We start from the raw sequence: 27,307 nt of genomic DNA on the forward strand, positions 1-27,307 counted from the left end.
TCCTAGACCAAATCAACAAAGATCTCCTCACACTCCACCTCAGACTCAGCAACAAGATTCACCCTCTACTTTGGGACAAATCCAAACAACTTGCTGTCTGGAGAGCCAAACACAGACCACCCTCAAGACAGATACTCACACCAACAAACTCAGGAAACTACAACAATGCCAGAAACCAACTCCCCTCCCCCACAGCCACACATGAAACAAACATTGCACAACATCTCAGACAAGATCCTCACTGAAGCTGAAACCAAGGTCCTTTCAAAAGGATTCAACTTTGCTGTCGCTCCCAAACACATCCCCACAGAAACCATCATATGTGGAGTTGAAACCAGCCTGACCAAAACCAACCCTGATGATGCTAACAAAATCAGACTCAAATCACCAACATCCTCTGCACTAGCAAACCACCCAAAAGCAACTTATCCAAAGAAGAACAAACTGCACTACTTAACCTGAAAGAAGACACCAGCATAATAATCCTACCAGCAGACAAGGGCAATGCGACAGTGGTTATGAACACATCTGACTACCAAACCAAGCTAACCAACCTACTCCAAGACCCCACATACAAACCCCTAAAGACAGACCCCACCACCTACCTAGAAAAACTACCAAATCCAAAATAAAAGCCTCCCCCATCAGTGAAGAAATCCAGCAACGAATCATACCCAGAGAAAAATCATCCAGATGCCCCAAGCTTTATGGTCTCCCCAAAATACACAAAGAAGGAACCCCACTCAGACCAATAGTCAGCTCCATAGGCTCACCTCTACAAAACCTAGCCAAATTTCTCAGCCAAACAACTACAACCTTATGCAGAATCCATCAACTCACACGTAAGAAACTCATTCCAGTTCATCGAGATCATAAAGAAACAAAACTTACAACCTAGCGACCTACTAGTAAGCTTCGATGTCATATCCCTCTTCACCCAAGTGCCAATAAAAGAAGCCTTGACAGCCATCCAAAACAAATACAACCCCCCAAGCACATCCTAGATCTAACCAACCACTGCCTATCCAATACATACTTCACCTACAATGGACAAAAATACAAACAAATAGAAGGAGCACCCATGGGATCACCCTCTCACCTGTCATCGCTAACCTCTACATGGAACACTTTGAAACACAAGCTCTAGAAAAATACGACCACAAACCCAAACTCTGGCTCAGATACGTAGATGACACCTTCATAATCTGGCCACATGGGAAAGAAAAACTGAACAACTTCCTCACACACCTCAACAGCCTACACCCCAAAATACAATTCACCATGGAAACAGAAGCCAACAACCAACTTCCCTTCCTAGATGTCTTGGTATACAAAAGATCCAATGGCTCCCTAGGACACACCATCTACCAGAAGAAAACACACACTAACCGCTATCTACATGCACTCTCACACCACCACCCAGCACAGATCAATTCCGTAGCAAGACACTCATCTCCAGAACAAAATGCTTAGCCGATGAACAACACCAAAAACCGAACTACACACTCTCACCAACGTACTTACAGCCAATGGATTCCAAAGAAAGAAGATTACCCACCTAATCCAAAAAGAAACCCCAACCAAAATCCAAGACAGAGAACAAGAAAACGGCAAAGCCCTCCTTCCATATATAAAAGGCACTACAGACAAAATCAGCAAGATCCTCCAAAAAACACAACATCAAAACAGCATTCTGCACAAACAGAAAAATATCCACCATCCTAAGAAACCCCAAAGACAAAATCGAATTAGAAAACCAAGGAGTATACGAAATCCCCTGCACTGCCTGCCCTACCACATACATTGGACAAACTAACAGAAGAATAAATGCACGCATTGAAGAACATAAGAACTCAATCAAAAAAGAAGAAACGACCTCTTCCCTGGTCCAACACCTCAAAGCCACAGGACATGAAATTGATTTTAAAAATACCAGAACTATCGCCAAAACCGAACACTTCAACAGCAGAATAATCAGAGAAGCCATAGAGATAGAAAACGCCCACACAGCATGAACAAACGAGATGACACCTCCCGCCTTCCAGCCATTTGGAAACCCGCCCTCATGAACAGACGAGTACCTAACATGAAGAAGGACACCAGACCCACACCCATGAGAGCCACACAAGATGCCACCACCACACTTCCATGTAGAAAACAGACTCTCACCCACTCAGAAGATGAGACACGACCATGGACCAGAAGCTGCACTACAGCTGCATCACTACCCACTTCAAACCCCTCCGAGCCATACATGAAGCAAACCGACACCCACTATGAAGATGCAACAGGACCACGAACTAGAAGCCAAACAGCAAGATCACAACTCCCCAGCTCAAATCCCCCAGCAACTAAGACTAACCGGAGCATAGCCAAGCCCCACCTGAACAGAACACGCCTCCAACCAATCAGAACACGGCTAACCCCCAACCAATCAGAACACAACCAAACCCCCTACCAATGAGAACACACCCCCACCCAATCAGAACACAGCCAAGCCCCCACCCAATCAAGTCCCACCCCCACTGGCAGTTAAAGGAGGAAGCAGCTGCAATCTCACATTACTCTGAAAAGCACAGAGCCGGAGACAGAAGCCTGAAGATGATGAATGAGACTTCATCGAAACGTTGCCTAGATACTTGAATCTTACGCGGGAAAACCCGAACAACTAAAGATCCATATATATATATATATATATATATATATATCACTTGCCAGCAGAAAAAAATTAAACAGAGGCCATATGTAACATATTTGACAGATGGAATGTCAACAAGGAAGCACTCTCATAATTGTATTTCCATAGAAAAGAAAACTTTTGAATGTCTATGTTCCACACAGCTGTTAAATGCTATAACCATTTCTCCTCTTATATAAATCTAAGTCATACAAAAATGCAGATTTCACAAATCGCAAAAGCATTTATATATTTTTTTTCAGGGCTTGATCACTGGCTAACAATGCTACATTTAAACCAGGCACAATTTTCAGAGAATATTTGTTTTGGTTACTAAGTTTTAATGTTTGGTACTTTAATCAATTCAAGACCAGCAAAATATGATAAAAATGTGGGTGGAGGAATCAACTGGACTCCAATGTTTCATAAAAAAAAAAAAATATGCCCATGAAAGTGGATCTGCTACTGTCTCTAGTGCTATGATGTTCCAAAATAATTTGCACCATGGAAATTAAAGAATAGTAATGAAAATGAAGAATAGTAGACTATATCTAAAAAGGGTAAAATAATTATGCATTTATTACACAAATATTATCCTGAACAAAGGCAGGATAATAGAGTAGCTCCAAACAGTAAGCATTGTTTTTCTATAACCTTTGCTTGAAATTATTAATTAGGATGCAGGAAGCCTCAGCAAGAGTTTGAACTAATGTGGCCTACAAATGCCCTTGATCATAAGCCTATGATTGTAAGTAATAATATTGTTAGGAAGAATGTTTCATATTAAATGATATTGTTGTGGCCCTCCAGCAGCTGATGGAGCTGGCAGCAGAATCGGACAGCAGTGAGGAGGTTGGGGAGGAACCTGGGCCAGTCTTGGAGGCTGAGGAAGGCTTGGATGAGGGCTCTGCATCAGAGACAGAGATGAGGCCAGGGCAGGCAGGCAGTCATCAGCTGCCTTCAGACTCAGACAGCAGTGAGGCGGGGGAGTTTCTGGAACTGGTTCCCAGCCTGCGCATGCACAGGGCTACCAGAAGACAAGAACAATTGAGAAAGCAGGGTTGACTCAGAAGTAAGGCCGCACCTAGGAAATGATTGGCCCCTTCCATAGGACATAAAAGAGGAGCGAATGGGATGTGAGCTTTTGCAGGAAGCAATTAGTTCATCTGGTCGATTCAAGCTTTGAAAAGTTACATTTGACTCTGTGTCAAGTTTGGCCTTGCCCTGCGTTTGGCAGTTAGTTCTCTGGCAGCATTCCAAGTGCAATAAGGTGGGTGTTTATTAACATTCCCCTGAAAGACTGTTTGTGAAGCCTTGAAGGCTGTGAATGAACGTAATTCACAGCCGTGGAAATAAAAGAGGTTTTGCTGAACTAAGATTGTGTTTTATGCTTTCCAAGGAAGCCTAGGTCAGAATAGATACTATTTCATGTGTTTCACACATGAAATATGTTTCACACACACACAGAGTGTAAAAATTGTAATTCACAAAATAGCACTTGGCTGAATTGTTCATGAAAACATGGTAAAAATGAAAGTTACAACATACCTTCACAATAGTCTCTTGCAGGTGATAACTGATAGCCTTGCTCACAAAGACACCTGTAAGATCCAGCTACATTTCTGCATTGCCCATTTATGCAGAGCTGCTGCTGCTGCTGCTGACATTCATCTACATCTGCAAAGGATCAATAAATATTTAGGTAATTATTTAAACTCTGCTCCCCACTATAACTATTTAACAGTTTTAAAATACGTTCATATGTGCAGAGAGTATTAAGAATTGAATCAAAACACATTATGTTTATTAGCAGTTTCAATATGGCTGTTTGATAAAGTTGTCTTTCCTGTATATTAATTACTCATGTTGTAATACTGGCAGGTTGAAAACAGGAGATATTGGATAGATGGATCTGGATACACAATATTACTATAATTTTTATTGAAATTGACTCCAGTTATATTAGCTGTTGCTCACTCATGAGCTTACAATAACGTTTTTCTTTCTCATACTTTAAGGATGGTCAGCTATGCCAACAGCTGGATTTTCAGCAGGAATAGTCATTTAAAAGCCACATTTAAAAGCAGAAAAACATATGTGGCTACAGGATGGTGCTGCAGACATACCAAGCAGAATAAGTAGTTGTGAATTCATTCCAGAAACAAAATGGCTCACTCCGAGCTGAAACATGGAAAGATAGAATCTATGGAGATAACTAAAGTAATGTACTATGGTGTTACCTGGGTTTTTTAAAACCCTGTGAATCTCAAATGGACGAGGTCATTTGCAATCTCAGCTTTTCCACTTATGGACTGGATGCCTGCCCTACCTGGCTGATAAAAAGCATCTAGAGAGCAACTGCAAATTAGACCATAACTTTTTGAGAAGGTAGTGGGCTGCAGTTGCAGAAGGCCTAGGAGGATATGGATGACCTAGACTCATGGTAGTTCAGGTCTGAACCTCTGGCATGGGACAGAAACTGAATTGGCTGCTCTTACAGATGGCCTTTGATAGGACTTGGATGCAGAGAGTTAGACAGTTCTTGCCTACCTAGATCTTTCATCAGATTGCAGTGCTGTAGACTACAGCATCATTCTGGATTACTAGAAAGGCATTGGAATTGAAGGCACAAGGTTATGATAGTTCCACTCCAATCTAAGCAGGCAAGTCCAGACAGCAGTTGTAGGATGGAAAAATCATGGGCTCTTTGTTGTGGAAGGTCTTAGAATTTAATTCTTTCCATTATTTTATCTAAAAATTATATAAAACTACCAAAGAATGAGGTTTGGGGTGAGGTATCATCAATATGCAGATAGTACTCAGTTACACATCTTCACCCTGGACTTTAGAGAGACAGTGGAAGTCATGATGTACTGTTTGGAAGCTATCCAGATCTGAATGGGGGAAATGAAGCTCCACTAAAATAGGATGGAGTGGCTGCTGAGTGAGGAGCTGACTCCACGACAGTGTCATTTTTGATTCTAGAAAGAGTAGAGGAAACTGTTGCCAGAGGGCTTTTGCTTAGCCAGAGCCTTATTTGGAACAAGAAGCAATGATGATGCTCATACTTTATCATTTCTAGATTATTGTAATTTGCTCTACATGAGGTTACCTTTGAAAACTTATCTTTGAAAACTATCCAGAAACTTCAGCTATTCCAGAACACGGGACTTCCATATTATATCTCTACATACAGTTCAAGGTGCGGGCCATTACCTACAGAGCTCGGTGTGACTCAAACTCTGAATATCTTAGCATTTCCTAATAGTTTCTGCCTATCCTATTCAATAAATTGTGGATGCCTGCTAAAGGTCCACTCCCACCAGGTGACAGTGGCTGTTTTCTGTAGTAGTTCATTTTCTTTACAATATCTTGCCACCAGACACAAGGATAACCATGCTTAATAAATAGCTTTCTTGCCATTAATCACATAAGCAGGGGTGGGATTCAATTTTTTAACAACTGTTTCTGTGGGTGTGGCTTAGTTGGTGGGTGTGGCTTGGTGGTAATGTGACTGGCTGGGTGTGGCCAAGTCATCATCACTCCCATCGAGGCATGCATCTCCTCCCCTGGCCTCTCGTGACTGTGGGGATGCTGCAATAGTCGTAAGTGTGAAAAATGGTTATAAGTCTTTTTTTTCAGTGCCATTATAACTTTGAATGGTCACTCTACACAAGCAAAGTACCAGCAAAGGAGGGAAAAAAAACTCCAGAGAAGTTCCAGAGACAGGAAGTCTAGTCCTGCCAAGAATGTAAAAAGGGTTAACGGAGGGGCAGTTTATGTAAGCAACACCAGAATGTTTCCTTCCTGTCTTCCTTACAGGATTAGGCCAGTAATTTCTTCTAACAACCAGTTCTCTGAACTGCTTAGAATGTTAACAACCGGTTCTAGCGAATAGGTGCGAACCTGTAGAATCCCACTCCTGCACATAAGTATTAGTCATGCTTTTACCTTCACATTGATCTCCTGCTGGGGAAAGTTGATAACCTTGGCTACAAAGACATCTGAAAGATCCCTCAAGGTTTTCACACTGGCCATTTGTGCAAAGACTGCTATATTGACATTCATTTACATCTGTGAATACATAAGATATATTTTAAACACTGCATTGTTTACTTAACACGATGCAAACATTTTCCATAGAATCTGTCAATACATTGTCATTGACTTCTTTTAATGTAACCTTTAGTCTAATTTCCTTTTATAATCCTCATCCTTTTGCTTCCCCAGTAGGGATGGATGTATCCATTAATTCCCATTTATCTGACAATTGCCTTTATTCATTGCTTTTAAAGAAATCCCAAGAGAATCAAGGAATTAGAAAACATTTGTATTATCAGGTTCAACTCCTGGCATTTACAAAGATCCAAACTAGGGCATCTTTGACAGATGGTTATCCAGTTCTGCTTCAGTATATTTAAGTGACAATGAATGCATCCTGTCACTGGTAATTAGTTTTATTCTCAAACTTTGTTTTCTTAATATTCAACTGGAATTTGCCTTCCAGTAACTTAAATCTGTTATTTACAGTGTTGTATCCAGGGATAATAGAGAACAGGTCTTGGACTTCTGTGTCATTATTTCATATTCTTTTTTTTTTTGAAGAATGCTATATGCTCCCTTAAATATCTCTTCTCAAGGCTGCTGTTTCTTTAGTCTCTTCTTATAACTTTCTAATTTCTTTCGCCTTTCTAATTCTCCAATGATCTTTGTTCCCTCCTCTGAATCTAAGAATCGAAGGATATAAATGTAATATGATATATTTGTCCAAGCAGATGCATCTGTGTTTGCAAATTTCCTCAGTGTACACATATTTTTGAAATTTCCTTTAATATAATGCAATTGCATGTATTATTTTTATATACATATACTGGATTATTTCCAAAATTGTTTTTATGCTGGCAAAGTGAATCATAAAATTTGGAGAAATGAACATTTAAAATTATTCTGAGAAATTCAAACTTCGTTTGTTATGATTTAAAAATATGAAATTGGATGAATTCATATTCAAATTCAGAATAAGTAAATTTCCCTTCTCCTCTTAATCCTGACTCTAATTCTCACATCCAGACCCTCTGGAAACTAATCAAGTAAAAACTGAGGAGAAATTAATTTATACTGGAAAAATGAATTACATTATCCAGTCCCTTTAGAGAGGCAAGTCTGTAAAGTTATGTACTAGAAGTGTTGTTTTTAAAATTTATCTTCTACATTAAAAAAAAAAGAAGTACAAGTACTTAAAAATGAATGCAAACTCAATTTGTGCAAATTATTTGGACGGGCATTTCATTCAGCATGAAGGTTGCAGGATTTGGTTATGGCAGGTCTAGAGAAAAAAAGGACTTGGGGGTGGGCATGATAGCAGTATCCCAGTATTTAAGAGGTTGCCACAAAGAGGAGAGGATCTACTTATTTTCCAAAGCACCAGAGAGCAGGACAAGAGACAATGGATAGAAACTAAACAAGGAACAACCTAGAATTAGGGAAAAACTTCCCAACAGTGAGGACAGTTAACCAATGGAACAGCTTGCCTTCAGAAATTGTAGGTGCTTCTTCATTGGAGGTTTTTAAGAAAAGACTGGAAAGTCATATGTCTGAAATGATTATAGGGTCTCCTTCTTGAGCAGAAGATTGGACTAGAAAACCTTCAAGGTCCCTTTCAGCTCCATTCTATTCTTACTTTATGTTACTCTCTGGTTTCTCCTTCAACTAGTAGTTAGCTGACTGATAATTCTGTTTTAAATGTATTCTATGCTCTGATGGCACAGGAAGGCCTTGATAGGGCAATCTTGAGCCTTAGAGAGGATGTAGCAACATAGGACTTTTGAGGAAAGGGTTCAGTAGGTGCTTTGGCTATCTGGAAACAGTTCACACAACAGTACTAATGTTACTCATTAAGTCAGATTTGTTTTGTACTGGAGAACCATAAGAAAGGCAGGTTTGGGGCAGTATCTGTTGAACTCAAAACCATGCCGCATTTTGTATCTGATAAATGCAACTCGTGTCATCAGCATCCATGCTGACTTTAAGAATGCTGCTTAAATTACTGTGTTTACTCTTGTACAAACCATTTAAAAAATGACTCTACAATTGTTAATGCCTCCTTTTGATATTCCAAGTGACAAAAGCTAGAAAACTCCATGACACCACCAATGGAGGCCATTTTAAGTAGTCTCTGTTGTAAAAGACAAAAGGTATACATTGTAATCTCGGATAGTAGATTTAAAGACAACAAAAAGAACTTCAAATCCAACTATGCATAAGTGTTTCCCCCATTGGATGCAAGATCTAATTAGTTTTCCAATGGTTTCCCTCCCCCAAATGTTTCTGATATCTGTATTTTATCAAAGCACTTTTTATTTTGCTTTTCGAAGAGGGGAAAAGTAAAGTTTTATAATGGATGAAAGTATATCAATAGGTGGAAGTTCAGAAATACTATAAAAGTATGTCTGCTTAAGATCATAGAAAATGCTGAATAAGCCCCTCAGGATTTGCCAACAAGTATTACTAGCACAATGAAAGACTGTACCAAAAAATGTTTGTCTGCTTTGGTTGTCATTTTCAAATGTTCCTTTTTGCTTTGAAAGCAGACATTGCAGGATAAGATGCCAAAAGCCAGAGTCAGTGCCAGCATAATAAAATTATCTCTCCCTGCCGCCAGACGCTAAAAGCCATGCAGTAGGATTCTAGACAATACCGGAAAATATAATTTCTTTTAGCTGGAATTTTTTTTCAGAAAATGATTTCTCATATGTTCTAGATAATTCAGTGATATACATTCTAAAGAAAATAAAGGATAGCTTTATAAAAAAATAAGATGCACATTTTCTTCGACTTATAAAAAAAATTATAGGAGTACAGCGTTAACCCTAAGCCGAACTGACTACATTGACAAGCAATAAGCTTCAATGTTCAATTCAAGGTGCTGGTTTAAAATATAAAGCTCTACATGGCTTAGCACTCATGTACTTGCAGGTTTGTCTGTCCTGAGGAGAATTAGGATCCCATCCCATATAAACTCTAGAGGTAGGGACTAGGAGGAATATCTTACACTTTCAAGTATATCTTGCACTTTCAAGTATTGCTTGCATTTGTCAAAGCGGTGAAAATATCAGCACATCTGGGTTGATAATGAGTTATGAGATCTTGTTTTTCTAATTCTCAAATTATTCGTCTTCTCTCCTCTGAATCTAAGATATATACGTACTATGATATATATTTGTTTTCTTATATATCTATATCCAAGCAGTTCCATCTGTGTTTGCAAATTCCCTTAGTGTACATAGTGTATTGTTATCTTTTTGCAATTTTCCCTAATATAATACAATTGTATACTTTAATTTTATACATGTATATTGGACTGTTTCCATTTGTTTTTTAAACTGGCAAAGTGCATCATAAAATATTGGAGAAATGAACATTTAAAACTATTCTGAGAAATTCAGTCTTGATTTGTTATGTTTTAAATATATGAAATTGGATGAATTCATTTTCAAATTCAGAGTAAACAGATTTCTCTTCTCTTCTTAATCCTAACTCTATTTCCAACATTAATTAGCACCCAGGTTGATAATGAGTTATGAGATCTTATTTTTCTATTCCATAAACTGTCTTGAGTCATGAAAAATCTAACAATGTTTGAGATAGATAGGTAATGCTGTTTATGTAACCAGACTAGCTAGGCCAAACTCTTGAAATATTATTGTACTTTCACTGTAATATATGAGCCTATGATAGAGCTATGGAAAACTTGAAATGAAATGAGTATGGAAAGGAATCGAAGGATAAAATATATTTCTTTGGTAAACAAGAAATTACACTCTGGCTTCAGTTTATTATTAATGACGCCAAGCAAAGATGTTTTTAGACACATAAGGCCAATGTCAAAAGCATCAACCATGGATTTCCTCCTCCACTCCTGGATAAACAGTAGCATGACAAGCAAATGACTTGGTGAAAATGCACATCAGATGAAACTGAGCCGGATCAGGGAAATTTAGAATGCAAAAATGCCACGACATTTATTTTGTTATGTCTTGGTGTCTGGTTATTATGAAAGATGAGAAAGAGAAACAGGCTGTTATTGTTAGCAGCAGACCAACATTTCCAAAAATTTAGACCCATTCTGGGGTGCAGACATAATCTGTGCAAGAGTGTCCTACATTTAGTCCTTTATGCACTAAAATCTAATCATCTGCCAGGCATCCAGCCTTATCCTCCAGACCTTTACTGAAGCCTAAACTCTGATGGCTGATATGACACGGAGCAAGACAAGTAAGAGAATTAACTAAACAAGTAATCTTAGATGGGTGGGGGGGAAGGAAAGGGGGGAAAGAGAATGGAAAGTTTAAGATTGGGAAAAACAACTCCAAAAAACATTAGAGTGAAAAATAAGTATAAAATCAGAAAGCAACAGAAGAGGGAAATGCAGAAGAGAGAATTAGAACTAGAGAGACAAGGGGGTAAAAAGGGGAGGGAGAAGATGAGAGGGAAGAAAGAAAGGAAAAGAAGTTATAAAGGACAGAAGCAAAATATAGAGAAACAGGGCCTATTCAGAGATAATGGGTGAAAACTTAATGGAAAAAGGGATTCTGCAAAGGTACATAAGATAGTATGGCTATATTAGAAGCAGAAATAATTTTAGAAAATATGAAACAATGTATGATTAAAATGTCTGATAAAATAGCTATCGTAATTCAGTGGAATGTTTGTCAATAAATAAATGTAACAAAAGGTATATTCAATGATTTATAAAACATATGTGAAGAGAAATAAGGGAAAAATTAATTATGGAGATTATATGTGTTTTTAAGGAAGTATGATATTTAATTGAAAAGAAGTGTTAAAGACGTTAAGATTTTAATGATTATTAATGATAGAACTGAATCGGAATGGAATGAGGCTTTATAATTACATATATTTACAATCTTTCTTTTTTTTTAAAAAGAATACAGTGTGTATTATAAGAATGTACCAAGCAGAATTTGATTGGAAGTTATGTATTATGTATTATATTGAAGGTCATAAACTTAAGGTATATATTGAAGTTTAAATAAGAGTTGAATGGATGTAATTAAAAGATATAAAGGTGTCATACTCCAATTTGTAACTACAGGAGAAAATTTGTTTAATGAGAAAAGATAATATGAAATTGAAACAGAACAGACAAAAGTATAAATATAATGATTTGAACTGAGATGAGATAATCAAAATAAAATTGAGAAAATTAAAAGAGGGGAAAAACTATATAGAGAATGTAAAATAGTATAAGATATGGAATAGAATACAAAAGGGAGCATAAAATTGAGTTTTGTGTCTGTATAAAGAACTTTGACCCGGGACCATGCTATTTTCAAAAAAGATGTTTTACTTGTATTTTGTATGTGTGAAAACCCAAATAAAACATATATATATATATATATATGGCATTCAGCTCTGTTTGGGTATTTTCCCACGTCATTGTAGTTGTGCTTTTACATGTACATGTAAGTACCCGAAAACTTAAGAAAACATATATGTGTGTGTGTGTGTGTGTGTGTGTGTGATATATATATATATATATATGTGAGATCTTTGGTTGTTCGGTTTTCTCCCCGTAAGATTCAAAGTATCTAGGCAACGCTTCGATGAAGTCTCATTCATCATCTTCAGGCTTCTGTCTCCGGCTCTGTGCTTCTCAGAGTAATGGAGATTGCAGCTGCTTCCTCCTTTTAACTGCCAGTGGGGGTGGGACTTGATTGGGTAGGGGCTTGGCTGTGTTCTGATTGGGTGGAGGCGTGTTCTGTTCAGGTGGGGGCTTGGTTGTGCTCAGGTTAGTCTTAGTTGCTGGGGAATTTGAGCTGGAGAGTTGTGATCTTGCTGTTTGGCTTCTAGTTCGTGGTCCTGCTGCATCTTCATAGTGGGTGTCGGTTTGCTTCATGTATGGCTCGGAGGGGTTTGAAGTGGGTAGATGCAGCTGCAGTGCAGCTTCTGGTCCATGGTCGCTTCTCATTTTCTGAATGGGTGGGAGTCTGTTTTCTACATAGGAAGTGTGGTGGTGGCATCTGTGTGGCTCTCATGGGTGTGGGTCCGGTGTCCTTCTTCATGTTAGGTACTGTCTGTTCATGAGGGCGGGTTTCCAAATGGCTGGAAGGCGGAGGTGTCATCTCGCTTGTTCATGCTGTGTGGGCGTTTTCTATCTCTATGGCTTCTCTGATTATTCTGCTGTTGAAGTGTTCGGTTTTGGCGATAGTTCTGGTATTTTTAAAATCAATTTCATGTCCTGTGGCTTTGAGGTGTTGGACCAGGGAAGAGGTCGCTTTCTTCTTTTTTGATTGAGTTCTTATGTTCTTCAATGCGTGCACTTATTCTTCTGTTAGTTTGTCCAATGTATGTGGTAGGGCAGGCAGTGCAGGGGATTTCGTGATACCCTTGGTTTTCTAATTCGATTTTGTCTTTGGGGTTTCTTAGGATGGTGGATATTTTTCTGTTTGTGCAGAATGCTGTTTTGATGTTGTGTTTTTGGAGGATCTTGCTGATTTTGTCTGTAGTGCCTTTATATATGGGAGGAGGGCTTTGCCGCTTTTCTTGTTCTCTGTCTTGGATTTTGGTTGGGGTTTCTTTTGGATTAGGTGGGTAATCTTCTTTCTTTGAATCCATTGGCTGTGAGTACGCTTGGTGAGAGTGTGTAGTTCGGTTTTTTGGTGTTGTTCATCGGCTAAGCATTTTGTTCTGGAGATGAGTGTCTTGGCTACGGAATTGATCTGTGCTGGGTGGTGGTGTGAGAGTGCATGTAGATAGCGGTTAGTATGTGTTTTCTTCTGGTAGATGGTGTGTCCTAGGGAGCCATTGGATCTTTGTATACCAAGACATCTAGGAAGGGAAGTTGATTGTTGGCTTCTGTTTCCATGGTGAATTGTATTTTGGAGTGTAGGCTGTTGAGGTATGTGAGGAAGTTGTTCAGTTTTTCTTCCCGTGGCCAGATTATGAAGGTGTCATCTACGTATCTGAGCCAGAGTTTGGGTTTGTGGTCGTATTTTTCTAGAGCTTGTGTTTCAAAGTGTTCCATGTAGAGGTTTGCATGACAGGTGAGAGGGTGATCCCATGGGTGCTCCTTCTATTTGTTTGTATTTTTGTCCATTGTAGGTGAAGTAAGTATTGGATAGGCAGTGGTTGGTTAGATCTAGGATGTGCTTGGGGGTTGTATTTGTTTTGATGGCTGTCAAGGCTTTTTTATTGGCACTTGGGTGAAGAGGGATATGACATCGAAGCTTACTAGTAGGTCGCTAGGTTGTAAGTTTTGTTTCTTTATGATCTCGATGAACTGGAATGAGTTTCTTACGTGTGAGTTGATGGATTCTGCATAGGGTTGTAGTTGTTTGGCAAGAAATTTGGCCAGGTTTTGTAGAGGTGAGCCTATGGAGCTGACTATTGGTCTGAGTGGGGTTCCTTCTTTGTGTATTTTGGGGAGACCATAAAGCTTGGGGCATCTGGATGATTTTTCTCTGGGTATGATTCCTTGCTGGATTTCTTCACTGATGGGGAGGCTTTTATTTTGATTTGGTAGTTTTTTCTAGGTAGGTGGTGGGGTCTGTCTTTAGGGGTTTGTATGTGGGGTCTTGGAGTAGGTTGGTTAGCTTGGTTTGGTAGTCAGATGTGTTCATTACCACTGTCGCAGCCCTTGTCTGCTGGTAGGATTATTATGCTGGTGTCTTCTTTCAGGTTAAGTAGTGCAGTTTGTTCTTCTTGGATAAGTTGCTTTTGGGTGGTTTGCTAGTGCAGAGGATGTTGGTGATTTCGAGTCTGATTTTGTTAGCGCATCAGGGTTGGTTTTGGTCAGGCTGGTTTCAACTCCACATATGATGGTTTCTGTGGGGATGTGTTTGGGAGCGACAGCAAAGTTGAACTTTTGAGAGGATCTTGGTTTCAGCTTCAGTGAGGATCTTGTCTGAGATGTTGTGCACTGTTTGTTTCATGTGTGGCTGTGGGGGGAGGAGTTGGTTTCTGGCATTGTTGTAGTTTCCTGAGTTTGTTGGTCTGTGTGTCTGTCTTGAGGATGGTCTGTGTTTCGCTCTCCAGACAGCGAGTTGTTTGGATTTGTCCCAAAGTAGAGGGTGAATCTTGTTGCTGAGTCTGAGGTGGAGTGTGAGGAGATCTTTGTTGATTTGGTCTAGGAGAAACCTTTTGTGTGAAGTTCATTTCTAATTAGGGCCAGTTCTGTTCTTTTTAGGATGCGTTTGGTGGCTGCTCTGTTGGTGTGGAATTTCAATTGGAAGCTTGTGGAATTAAATTTGATCTCGGCAGTTGCATAGGAATGCAAGGTCACATAAATGGAGGCTCTTTGGACTTCAAGTTTTTCATAAGTCCTGGTCAGATGGTGGGTTTCCTCCCGTAGAGGTGCAATATTTGTTTTCTGAGGTTCTCGGGGTATTTATATGTAGATCTTTGGTTGTTCGGTTTTCTCCCGTAAGATTCAAAGTATCTAGGCAACGCTTCGATGAAGTCTCATTCATCATCTTCAGGCTTCTGTCTCCGGCTCTGTGCTTCTCAGAGTAATGGAGATTGCAGCTGCTTCCTCCTTTAACTGCCAGTGGGGGTGGGACTTGATTGGGTGGGGCTTGGCTGTGTTCTGATTGGGTGGGGCGTTTCTGTTCAGGTGGGGGCTTGGTTGTGCTCATTGTGAGGTTAGTCTTAGCAGGTTGCTGGGCTGGGATTTGAGCTGGAGAGTTGTGATCTTGCTGTTTGGCTTCTAGTTCGTGGTCCTGCTGCATCTTCATAGTGGGTGTCGGTTTGCTTCATGTATGGCTCGGAGGGGTTTGAAGTGGGTAGTGATGCAGCTGCAGTGCAGCTTCTGGTCCATGGTCGCTTTCTCATTTTCTGAATGGGTGGGAGTCTGTTTTCTACATAGAAGTGTGGTGGTGGCATCTTGTGTGGCTCTCATGGGTGTGGGTCCGGTGTCCTTCTTCATGTTAGGTACTGCCTGTTCATGAGGGCGGGTTTCCAAATGGCTGGAAGGCGGGAGGTGTCATCTCGTTTGTTCATGCTGTGTGGGCGTTTTTCATCTCTATGGCTTCTCTGATTATTCTGCTGTTGAAGTGTTCGGTTTTGGCGATAGTTCTGGTATTTTTAAAATCAATTTCATGTCCTGTGGCTTTGAGGTGTTGGACCAGGGAAGAGGTCGCTTTTCTTTTTGATTGAGTTCTTATGTTCTTCAATGCGTGCACTTATTCTTCTGTTAGTTTGTCCAATGTATGTGGTAGGGCAGGCAGTGCAGGGATTTCGATACTCCTTGGTTTTCTAATTCGATTTTGTCTTTGGGGTTTCTTAGGATGGTGGATATTTTTCTGTTTGTGCAGAATGCTGTTTTGATGTTGTGTTTTTGGAGGATCTTGCTGATTTTGTCTGTAGTGCCTTTTATATATGGGAGGAGGGCTTTGCCGCTTTTCTTGTTCTCTGTCTTGGATTTTGGTTGGGGTTTCTTTTGGATTAGGTGGGTAATCTTCTTTCTTTGGAATCCATTGGCTGTGAGTACGCTTGGTGAGAGTGTGTAGTTCGGTTTTTTGGTGTTGTTCATCGCTAAGCATTTTGTTCTGGAGATGAGTGTCTTGGCTACGGAATTGATCTGTGCTGGGTGGTGGTGTGAGAGTGCATGTAGATAGCGGTTAGTATGTGTTTTCTTCTGGTAGATGGTGTGTCCTAGGGAGCCATTGGATCTTTTGTATACCAAGACATCTAGGAAGGGAAGTTGATTGTTGGCTTCTGTTTCCATGGTGAATTGTATTTTGGGTGTAGGCTGTTGAGGTATGTGAGGAAGTTGTTCAGTTTTTCTTTCCCGTGTGGCCAGATTATGAAGGTGTCATCTACGTATCTGAGCCAGAGTTTGGGTTTGTGGTCGTATTTTTCTAGAGCTTGTGTTTCAAAGTGTTCCATGTAGAGGTTTATGATGACAGGTGAGAGGGTGATCCCATGGGTGCTCCTTCTATTTGTTTGTATTTTTGTCCATTGTAGGTGAAGTAAGTATTGATAGGCAGTGGTTGGTTAGATCTAGGATGTGCTTGGGGGTTGTATTTGTTTTGGATGGCTGTCAAGGCTTCTTTTATTGGCACTTGGGTGAAGAGGGATATGACATCGAAGCTTACTAGTAGGTCGCTAGGTTGTAAGTTTTGTTTCTTTATGATCTCGATGAACTGGAATGAGTTTCTTACGTGTGAGTTGATGGATTCTGCATAGGTTGTAGTTGTTTGGCAAGAAATTTGGCCAGGTTTTGTAGAGGTGAGCCTATGGAGCTGACTATTGGTCTGAGGGGGTTCCTTCTTTGTGTATTTTGGGAGACCATAAAGCTTGGGGCATCTGGATGATTTTTCTGGGTATGATTCCTTGCTGGATTTCTTCACTGATGGGGAGGCTTTTATTTTGGATTTGGTAGTTTTTTCTAGGTAGGTGGTGGGGTCTGTCTTTAGGGGTTTGTATGTGGGGTCTTGGAGTAGGTTGGTTAGCTTGGTTTGGTAGTCAGATGTGTTCATTACCACTGTCGCGCTGTCTCTTGTCTGCTGGTAGGATTATTATGCTGGTGTCTTCTTTCAGGTTAAGTAGTGCAGTTTGTTCTTCTTTGGATAAGTTGCTTTTGGGTGGTTTGCTAGTGCAGAGGATGTTGGTGATTTCGAGTCTGATTTTGTTAGCGTCATCAGGGTTGGTTTTGGTCAGGCTGGTTTCAACTCCACATATGATGGTTTCTGTGGGGATGTGTTTGGGAGCGACAGCAAAGTTGAATCTTTTGAGAGGATCTTGGTTTCAGCTTCAGTGAGGATCTTGTCTGAGATGTTGTGCACTGTTTGTTTCATGTGTGGCTGTGGGGGAGGAGTTGGTTTCTGGCATTGTTGTAGTTTCCTGAGTTTGTTGGTCTGTGTGTCTGTCTTGAGGATGGTCTGTGTTTCGGCCTCCAGACAGCGAGTTGTTTGGATTTGTCCCAAAGTAGAGGGTGAATCTTGTTGCTGAGTCTGAGGTGGAGTGTGAGGAGATCTTTGTTGATTTGGTCTAGGAGAAACCTTTTGTGTGAAGTTCATTTCTAATTAGGGCCAGTTCTGTTCTTTTTAGGATGCGTTTGGTGGCTGCTCTGTTGGTGTGGAATTTCAATTGGAAGCTTGTGGGAATTAAATTTTGATCTCGGCAGTTGCATAGGAATGCAAGGTCACATAAAATGGAGGCTCTTTGGACTTCAAGTTTTTCATAAGTCCTGGTCAGATGGTGGGTTTCCTCCCGTAGAGGTGCAATATTTGTTTTCTGAGGTTCTCGCGGGTATTTATATGTAGATCTTTGGTTGTTCGGCTTTTCTCCCGCGTAAGATTCAAAGTATCTAGGCAACGTTTCGATGAAGTCTCATTCATCATCTTCAGGCTTCTGTCTCCGGCTCTGTGCTTCTCAGAGTAATGGAGATTGCAGCTGCTTCCTCCTTTTAACTGCCAGTGGGGTGGGACTTGATTGGGTGGGGGCTTGGCTGTGTTCTGATTGGGTGGAGGCGTGTTCTGTTCAGGTGGGGGGCTTGGTTGTGCTCAGGTTAGTCTTAGTTGCTGGGGAATTTGAGCTGGAGAGTTGTGATCTTGCTGTTTGGCTTCTAGTTCGTGGTCCTGCTGCATCTTCATAGTGGGTGTCGGTTTGCTTCATGTATGGCTCGGAGGGGTTTGAAGTGGGTAGTGATGCAGCTGCAGTGCAGCTTCTGGTCCATGGTCGCTTCTCATTTTCTGAATGGGTGGGAGTCTGTTTTCTACATAGAAGTGTGGTGGTGGCATCTTGTGTGGCTCTCATGGGTGTGGGTCCGGTGTCCTTCTTCATGTTAGGTACTGCCTGTTCATGAGGGCGGGTTTCCAAATGGCTGGAAGGCGGGAGGTGTCATCTCGCTTGTTCATGCTGTGTGGGCGTTTTTCTATCTCTATGGCTTCTCTGATTATTCTGCTGTTGAAGTGTTCGGTTTTGGCGATAGTTCTGGTATTTTTAAAATCAATTTCATGTCCTGTGGCTTTGAGGTGTTGGACCAGGGAAGAGGTCGCTTTTCTTTTTTGATTGAGTTCTTATGTTCTTCAATGCGTGCACTTATTCTTCTGTTAGTTTGTCCAATGTATGTGGTAGGGCAGGCAGTGCAGGGGATTTCGTATACTCCTTGGTTTTCTAATTCGATTTTGTCTTTGGGGTTTCTTAGGATGGTGGATATTTTTCTGTTTGTGCAGAATGCTGTTTTGATGTTGTGTTTTGGAGGATCTTGCTGATTTTGTCTGTAGTGCCTTTTATATATGGGAGGAGGGCTTTGCCGCTTTCTTGTTCTCTGTCTTGGATTTTGGTTGGGGTTTCTTTTTGGATTAGGTGGGTAATCTTCTTTCTTTGAATCCATTGGCTGTGAGTACGCTGGTGAGAGTGTGTAGTTCGGTTTTTTGGTGTTGTTCATCGGCTAAGCATTTTGTTCTGGAGATGAGTGTCTTGGCTACGGAATTGATCTGTGCTGGGTGGTGGTGTGAGAGTGCATGTAGATAGCGGTTAGTATGTGTTTTCTTCTGGTAGATGGTGTGTCCTAGGGAGCCATTGATCTTTTGTATACCAAGACATCTAGGAAGGGAAGTTGATTGTTGGCTTCTGTTTCCATGGTGAATTGTATTTTGGAGTGTAGGCTGTTGAGGTATGTGAGGAAGTTGTTCAGTTTTTCTTTCCCGTGTGGCCAGATTATGAAGGTGTCATCTACGTATCTGAGCCAGAGTTTGGGTTTGTGGTCGTATTTTTCTAGAGCTTGTGTTTCAAAGTGTTCCATGTAGAGGTTTATGGATGACAGGTGAGAGGGTGATCCCATGGGTGCTCCTTCTATTTGTTTGTATTTTTGTCCATTGTAGGTGAAGTAAGTATTGGATAGGCAGTGGTTGGTTAGATCTAGGATGTGCTTGGGGGTTGTATTTGTTTTGGATGGCTGTCAAGGCTTCTTTTATTGGCACTTGGGTGAAGAGGGATATGACATCGAAGCTTACTAGTAGGTCGCTAGGTTGTAAGTTTTGTTTCTTTATGATCTCGATGAACTGGAATGAGTTTCTTACGCGTGAGTTGATGGATTCTGCATAGGGTTGTAGTTGTTTGGCAAGAAATTTGGCCAGGTTTTGTAGAGGTGAGCCTATGGAGCTGACTATTGGTCTGAGTGGGGTTCCTTCTTTGTGTATTTTGGGGAGACCATAAAGCTTGGGGCATCTGGATGATTTTTCTGGGTATGATTCCTTGCTGGATTTCTTCACTGATGGGGAGGCTTTTATTTTGGATTTGGTAGTTTTTCTAGGTAGGTGGTGGGGTCTTTCTTTAGGGGTTTGTACACAAGCTCTAGAAAAATACGACCACAAACCCAAACTCTGGCTCAGATACGTAGATGACACCTTCATAATCTGGCCACACGGGAAAGAAAAACTGAACAACTTCCTCACATACCTCAACAGCCTACACTCCAAAATACAATTCACCATGGAAACAGAAGCCAACAATCAACTTCCTTCCTAGATGTCTTGGTATACAAAAGATCCAATGGCTCCCTAGGACACACCATCTACCAGAAGAAAACACATACTAACCGCTATCTACATGCACTCACACCACCACCCAGCACAGATCAATTCGTAGCCAAGACACTCATCTCCAGAACAAAATGCTTAGCCGATGAACAACACCAAAAAACCGAACTACACACTCTCACCAACGTATTCACAGCCAATGGATTCCAAAGAAAGAAGATTACCCACCTAATCCAAAAAGAAACCCCAACCAAAATCCAAGACAGAGAACAAGAAAACGGCAAAGCCCTCCTCCCATATATAAAAGGCACTACAGACAAAATCAGCAAGATCCTCCAAAAACACAACATCAAAACAGCATTCTGCACAAACAGAAAATATCCACCATCCTAAGAAACCCCAAAGACAAAATCGAATTAGAAAACCAAGGAGTATACGAAATCCCTGCACTGCCTGCCCTACCACATACATTGGACAAACTAACAGAAGAATAAGTGCACGCATTGAAGAACATAAGAACTCAATCAAAAAGAAGAAACGACCTCTTCCTGGTCCAACACCTCAAAGCCACAGGACATGAAATTGATTTTAAAAATACCAGAACTATCGCCAAAACCGAACACTTCAACAGCAGAATAATCAGAGAAGCCATAGAGATAGAAAACGCCCACACAGCATGAACAAACGAGATGACACCTCCCGCCTTCCAGCCATTTGGAAACCCGCCCCTCATGAACAGACGAGTACCTAACATGAAGAAGGACACCGGACCCACACCCATGAGAGCCACACAAGATGCCACCACCACACTTCTATGTAGAAAACAGACTCCCACCCATTCAGAAAATGAGAAACGACCATGGACCAGAAGCTGCACTGCAGCTGCATCACTACCCACTTCAAACCCCTCCGAGCCATACATGAAGCAAACCGACACCCACTATGAAGATGCAGCAGGACCACGAACTAGAAGCCAAACAGCAAGATCACAACTCTCCAGCTCAAATCCCCCAGCAACTAAGACTAACCTGAGCACAACCAAGCCCCCACCTGAACAGAACACGCTCCACCCAATCAGAACACAGCCAAGCCCCCCACCCAATCAAGTCCCACCCCCACTGGCAGTTAAAAGGAGGAAGCAGCTGCAATCTCCATTACTCTGAGAAGCACAGAGCCGGAGACAGAAGCCTGAAGATGATGAATGAGACTTCATCGAAACGTTGCCTAGATACTTTGAATCTTACGCGGGAGAAAACCCGAACAACCAAAGATCTACATATAAATACCCGCGAGAACCTCTCATCAGGCTTCTGTATAGTGTTCATCTGTGAGTCAGACTTTTACAGTGGTTTCAGATTTAAATTTGGGGTAGCCTATTGCTGTGCCAGAATGGTTTTTTCTTCACCCTGATTGGTTGGGAGACTTGGTCTGTGTTTATTGGTCTTGGAGTTTGCTGTGTTCTGCTTGATTGGTGTTTCTAATATCTTCTGTCTGTTTTTTGGCTCTTTTTGTCTCTTGATTGGCTGGCAACATTGTATTACTTTATTGGAGGCCTTTAGTGCAGCTTGGCTCCGGGTAAATGGATGGCTATCATTAGTTAGGAAGCTAGGTTTCATCTGGGTGCCCGGTTGGGGTGTGTTTGAGCTGGAGGTATCAGGGGGGATCTGTCTGTGCCCAGGTGTTTGCCTGGCTTGTGGTGTGGAGATTTTTTTGTTTGTGACTGCAGGCTTCCAAATGATTGACAGTCTGGTGGAATCATCTCTTCTATTCATGCTTTCTGGTCTTTTTTCAATCTCTATGGCTTCTCTGATGATTCTGTGGCTGGGGTTTTCTATAGTGGCTAGGGTTTTGGTGCCATTGAAGTTGATGCTATGACCTGTGGCTTCCATGTGTTGGACTAGTGAGGAAGTGTGTTCCAGCTTTTTGATTGCATTTTTGTGTTCATCCAGGCGGGTACTTATTCTTCTATTGGTCTGTCCAATGTATGTGGCCAAGCATGATGCACAGGGGACTTCGTATATGCCTTGGTTTTCCAGGTCAATGATTCCACCAGACTGTCAATCATTTGGAAGCCTGCACTCACAAACAAAAAAATCTCCACACCACAAGCCAGGCAAACACCTGGGCACAGACACAGCAAACTCCAAGAACAGTTGCAATAATAATAAGCATGGAATGCAAAAATAAAAAATAGGACCAAACAATAAGTACATGAATAACATGGCAGTTGTCCCACACTCACATATGCATACATACACACATGTATCATACATACATATATCATACATACATATATCCTTCTTTGTTTATTATGTTACTTTAATATTGTTAAATAAATAAATGCAGTTCCAGATTTCCTCCTATTTTAGCAGAAATGCAAAAGAATGTATTTGCAAGGCTGAATTCATGCTTAAAATGGATAGGAAAAGTTGTTATGTAGGATCGGGTAAAGTTTTTTAAATTTTAACCAAGCAATAAAGTTTTTGCCCACCACTGGCCAATACCTTCATAAATAGCACCTCACTAATTTAACAATAATATAATACCATTTTAATAATATTTTAATCTGTAACATTTTAATCTTTTAACTATCTTTTACTTGTTTTTACAGCTTGTAAGTCACCTAGGGTCACCTTTAGGAGTGATGGACTGCATAAAAATTTGATAAATGAGCAAATAAGCCAACAAACAAATAAATAAATAACGGCAACTAGGAAGTGCAAAATTTAGATGACTTAAAATTGAGCTAAATTTGCATGCCAAAGAATTGGCATGAAAATGTAACAATATATGTTAAAGATATTTTGCCTGACGTTTGTAAGTCTTTATGTTAATATTTACTGTTTCAATCAGGCTTATACAGTGTAATTCTTGAATGTTCTTTGAGGTAAATATTTAATGAGAAAAGTAGCAAAGTCTACTCTTTTCATACTTTTGTGATATAGTTCACAATCCAAACATGCATAAAACCAAGCATATTAGGAAAAATATAAGCAAACAACAACAAAAACCTGAGGAAAAACAGTTTACCCGAAATGCAAATACTAGGGAAAAAATGCCTATATCCAGGATATCTCTTGCATAAACTGAGTTATGTGCACTTTTTATACTGATTTCAACAGGATTTTAGTGGGGGGGAAAATTCAAGAAAATATATACCATGACACTTTCCATTCCATGCTCTGAATCCATCTCTACAAGGGACACATTGGTAAGAACCAGGAGCATTAATGCATTCTGCATCTGGACATGTATGTGGCACTGAGCATTCATCAATGTCTATGAAAACAAAAACATCAGTGAAAATTTTAATGGTAATTAAAGAATAAATGCACATCAAAGCAGTAACAGTTGGTAGGAAGATTGGCACTATAGACCAGATTCTTAAATAGTGCAATACAAATGGCATAGATCCACTGACATATATTATGTAATATTAGGTAGATTGTGGTTGGCAGTTTGTAGAAAGTGCAAAACATTTTGAATCTGAACTGAGTCAAATTCAAAATATACCATTTTGAGATTGAAATGCTCCATCTTGATCACAAAACTCTTTTTCAAGCAAAGTTCACAGTTAAAGTATCCATTTAGCTTTTGAAATTTTCCAATTCAAAACCAGGGGATTCCTCTTCAAACAGTTTCATTCAATTTGTGCCCTTTTAGTGCTTAAAAATTAAAAATCCATCTCCATTAATCTATATCTAACTATATCTGTGATATAGTTCACAATCCAAACATTCAAGTTTGTTTCCTAATACAAACTAAAAAGGCAAACTTTTTAGAAATAAAGATGTTGTAAATACATTCTCGACAAAGTAATATTATGTTTACAAATGTTCTATTCTGAAAGCAAGCAGAAATTTGTCCTTGGTGCTTCCTGGTTGTTGCTTTTTTAGTTTGTATTAGGAAACAAACTTGAATCTAAGCCCAGCAGCTTAGATATAGCCCAGTGGCTATATAGATTAATGGAGATGGATTTCTAATTTTTAAGCACTAAAAGGGCTTAAAAGGCAAGGCATTATTTCTTAATTTAATTCCCATATACTCTAAAACAATAAAGATTCTTCTTTGCTTTCCATCAAAAAGGGCAGTAATTAAGTTAATGGCTGAGTTATTGCCATTGGCACATATATTTACATATATTTACTTCTTGCTTATATTTAAAGATTTTAATTTCTTAAGACAATCAAAAGATATTAATAGAGATTAATGATTACATGAAACTAAGAAACAAAGATACTATAAATACATTTTTGACTAAGTAATATTATATTTACAAATGTCCTATTCTGAAAGCAAGCAGAAATTTGTCCTTGGTGATTTCTGGTTGTTGTTTTTTTAGTCTGTATTAGGAAACAAACTTGAATCTAAGCCCGGTGGCTTAGCAATAATGCAGAGAAAATACATAATAATATAGTTGTCACATGAGTATTAAACTATAGCCTTATGAGTTAAACCCTACTTGCATCTCCCACAACTCATCTCCATTAAGATTTTTGTACAAAGTATAACTTACCTTGCAGCTAAGGGACTTGTACAATTACACATAATTTGAGAACAGATTAAGAGTGACAACAGGGAATGTCTTGAATGAGAAACACCAATAAGGATCAAGTAGTTACTATCTAGGATTGAGAAGGTAGGTAATTCCAAGCAAAGCTATAGGCAAAGAATATAGATGATAACTTCACACCTACAACTTACTGCAAGAAGAATGGTCTATCAGCAACTCAGCTTAACCAATGCAAAGCCAGTGGTACATTGTGCCTGACTTTTAATGTCAGTCTCCTCAAGCAATTAACAGGGAAAGGATAAAGTTAAACTCTTCATTGATTCATTATTTAATGCATATGTTATGCTCCTCCAATAAAACTGTAGGTTGTTTAAGTCTATTTCTTGGTGTCCAGCTCTCCGCCTCTCCTATTACAAGTGTAAGGGCAACATTTCCATAATATTCATATCTACACCACATAGGCACAACATATTTTAAAATCCTTTTTAAAGCCATTTAAACTAGAAATGATAGGTTTAAATGATTAATATATTCTTGATAAAATGATATGCTGTAGATAAGGACCAGAGGTGGTATTCAGCAGGTTCTGACCAGTTCTGGAGAACCGGTAGTGGAAATTTTGAGTAGTTCAGTGAACCGGTAAATACCACCTCTGACTGGCCCCACCCCAATCTATTCTCTGCCTCCCAAGTCCCAGCTGATCAGCTGGGTCTTCTTTTGTTGCTCTGAACAGGAGAACGGAGGAGGAGTGGGGAGGGAATGGGGATTTTGCAGTAACCTTCCCCTGGAGTGGGGTGGGAATGGAGATTTTACAGTATACCATGCCCACCAAGCCACGCCACGCCCATCAAGCCACACTCACAGAACCAGTGGTAAATGTTTTTGAATCCCACACTGATAAGGACAATTAAAATATGAAGACTTTAAGCATATTGATTGCCTATTCAAATCCAGGAAACTTTGTGCCAAAAACCAATCACATGTTTTTGGTTAGATGTTTGGTTTATTTGAAGTTGATTTCTTATGCCAGTGTTTTGTTCCAACTACAAACGGATTTTTTGGTATGTAATTCTTGCTATTATATAACCCTAAAGTAATTACCTTCATTGGAAATAGCAACCTTATAAGCAATTTCAGGACAGCAGATTAAAAACAAATTAAAAAGATAATGTGTTTCCTAAGGCAAAGCCATTCAATTGTATATGGTTTCATAGAGTGTATATGATGAATGAAATCTATCCCCAAAACACAGATAGCACTGAGACTACTGATATTGTTGGCTGCCTTCCATGCTGATTCTGGAAGATCTGAAACTTGATTGTGTAGGTGTGTCTCATGTTGTCGATTAGGTTCTTAGTCCTTCCAGAATTTTAATAGATTGAAAAAAGCCAACAAGATCTTAGAAGACAGGCAGGCTTTCAAAAAGAATATTGGTTCCAGAATTACTTTGAAATAATTGGCCTTGGAGGTATTCTTCAAAAGTAAAAATGGCAGGTAGCTACATCCTAATACTTTATTTTGAACTATCTCCAACAACCAAGGAAAAAGGGAAAGGAAAACTGAGGCCACGGGATATGGACTATACAATCCTTATGGGTTAGCACATGTGGAAAGGAGTGGCAAGGGTTGTTTTACTTCTGCTATTCTCAATAGCATATGGTCTATATTTGGGTTAGCTGGAGGAAGGAAAGTGACAAAATATATACTGCACTTCCATTGAAATGTTGCAGGCAAGTAGGTAATGGGTAAGTTATGATATCATACACACATTTCATTATCACCTTGTCTAGTTGTGGACACTTCTAATGGCTTAACTTTCCTTGATTTCCCCCCTCTAAAGATTATAACATAGTTAAAGCTAAGTAGTCAGGAAATTTGTTTAGGAGACATTAAAACCCACCTTCACACTGGCCCCTTCTGTTCCTCTGGAATCCCCTGTCACAATATTCACATTTATATGAACCAATGGTGTTTACACAGAGTCCTTCTCCACAGGTATCAGGCCTGGCACATTCATCAACATCTAAAAACCCAATTTTGTGATAATTTAAACTTAACAAACATTAAGTAAAAATACAGCAGTTTACATAGATGATAGACAGCTAGATAGATAGACAGACAGAGGCAGAAACCACTCATAGAATACTAAACCCATGGGTTATTTTAGATCTTAATTTTTTAATTCAGAAGAGCTGAGTCCTTGCAAAAATATCATCATATATTTCCTGTTACACATGGGTCTGTTCTGCAGTATCCCCAATTTGAAAAAGCCCTTTTTGCTGTTTGGGTATCAACAGAAGTTGCTGTGACTGAGGTCTATGAAAAATGTTCTATACTTAGTGAGAAGTATATAGATATAGTGTACATCTATAATGTGTGTAGATGTCAACAACTCTTCAGAGTTTCAGACAAGAGACTTTTCTGTATCTGTATCTAGAAATGTTAGGCAATGTACCTGGGACTTTCACATACCAAGAATATGATCTACCATTAAGGTACACTTTATTCTGTCTCTGTCTTTTTTTTTTTAAGCAAGCTTCCCATATGAGATAGATAGGATAAATTTATCACTTTTATACAAAATAAAATTGACTCCGGATTTAAAAACAA

At 39.7% G+C, this 27,307-nt stretch overlaps 1 protein-coding gene across 2 annotated transcripts in view; it reads right to left on the bottom strand.

Moving 5' to 3' along the window:
• The window catches only part of LTBP1 (latent transforming growth factor beta binding protein 1), a 224,820-nt gene that overhangs the window by 55,417 nt on the left and 142,096 nt on the right, over positions 1–27,307 (bottom strand). For both annotated transcript variants that reach the window (XM_026695526.2, XM_026695525.2), the window contains 4 exons: positions 26,598–26,720; positions 23,344–23,463; positions 6,629–6,751; positions 4,226–4,354 (listed from right to left, as the gene is read on the bottom strand). In XM_026695526.2, the coding sequence (XP_026551311.2) occupies positions 4,226–4,354; positions 6,629–6,751; positions 23,344–23,463; positions 26,598–26,720 (495 nt within the window). The remainder of the gene's footprint in view (positions 1–4,225; positions 4,355–6,628; positions 6,752–23,343; positions 23,464–26,597; positions 26,721–27,307) is intronic.

Source organism: Pseudonaja textilis, chromosome 1 (genome assembly GCF_049901715.1).
Source record: "Pseudonaja textilis isolate UNSWEBS1 chromosome 1, rPseTex1.2, whole genome shotgun sequence".
Lineage (NCBI taxonomy): Eukaryota > Metazoa > Chordata > Lepidosauria > Squamata > Elapidae > Pseudonaja > Pseudonaja textilis.